Below are 973 nucleotides of genomic sequence, written 5' to 3'. Positions count from 1 at the left end.
CCGGGCCAGGAACCCCCCAAAACGTTCCGAGACCCTTCCCCCGCGACGCCCCCGCCCCGTCCCCGCAGGGAGAAGGACTCGGAGCTGAACCAGAAGCGGCCGCAGTACATCAAGGCGAAGGAGAACACCTCGCACAAGATCAAGAAGCTGGAGGCGGCCAAGAAGTCGCTGCAGAACGCCCAGAAGCAGTACAAGAAGCGCAAGGGCGACATGGACGAGCTGGAGAAGGAGATGCTCTCGGTGGAGAAAGCCCGGCAGGAGTTCGAGGAGCGCATGGAGGAGGAGAGCCAGAGCCAAGGCCGCGACCTGACGCTGGAGGAGAACCAGGTAGGGCTCGTCCCGGGGCTCCCCGAATATTTCGGGGACCCCCCCCCCTCAAACCCGTTGGGTGGTCCTCCAGGTGAAGAAGTACCACCGGCTGAAGGAGGAGGCCAGCAAGCGAGCGGCCACGCTGGCCCAGGAGCTGGAGAAATTCAACCGGGACCAAAAAGCCGACCAGGATCGGCTGGATTTGGAGGAGAGGAAGAAGGTGGAGACCGAGGTGAGGCTTTGGGGTCGCCCCAAACCCCGTTAAAAGCCCCTTTTAGGGCTCCGGCTGCCCCCTCAGCCCCTTTTTACCCCCCCCAATCCAGGCCAAGATCAAGCAGAAGCTGCGGGAGATCGAGGAGAACCAGAAGCGCATCGAGAAGCTGGAGGAGTACATCGCCACCAGCAAGTGAGGCGCTGGCCTCGAGGTGTCCCCAGGGCGGGCCCCGAGGTGTCCCCCGTCTTTGTGGCCCCCTTTCCATGGCCCTAATGACATCCCCGAGGCGGGTTTTGTCCCCACGTCCTCGTCCCCGTGCCCTTGGGGCAGGGCTCCGGGTGTCCCACGTCCCCGTGCCCCCATCGGCATCCCCTCGAAGCGGTCCCCGAGGTGTTCCCCGTCCCCTTGTCCCCATCCCCACAGCCCCAAAGCAGTCCCCAAAGCATTCCC

General features: G+C 64.4%; 1 protein-coding gene across 1 annotated transcript; it reads left to right on the top strand.

Moving 5' to 3' along the window:
• Window positions 1-68: 68 nt before the first annotated feature.
• On the top strand, window positions 69-745 carry LOC118158990 (structural maintenance of chromosomes protein 1A-like; the record flags this gene model as incomplete). Its single annotated transcript, XM_035313642.1, has 3 exons — window positions 69-327; window positions 401-541; window positions 633-745. Coding segments are annotated over 3 exons (487 nt in total), but the record flags the coding sequence as incomplete, so codon positions are not given.
• Window positions 746-973: the final 228 nt, after the last annotated feature.

The sequence above is a fragment of the Oxyura jamaicensis genome, unplaced genomic scaffold (assembly GCF_011077185.1).
Source record: "Oxyura jamaicensis isolate SHBP4307 breed ruddy duck unplaced genomic scaffold, BPBGC_Ojam_1.0 oxyUn_random_OJ63515, whole genome shotgun sequence".
NCBI lineage: Eukaryota > Metazoa > Chordata > Aves > Anseriformes > Anatidae > Oxyura > Oxyura jamaicensis.
This window is presented reverse-complemented; position numbering and strand designations above follow the sequence as displayed.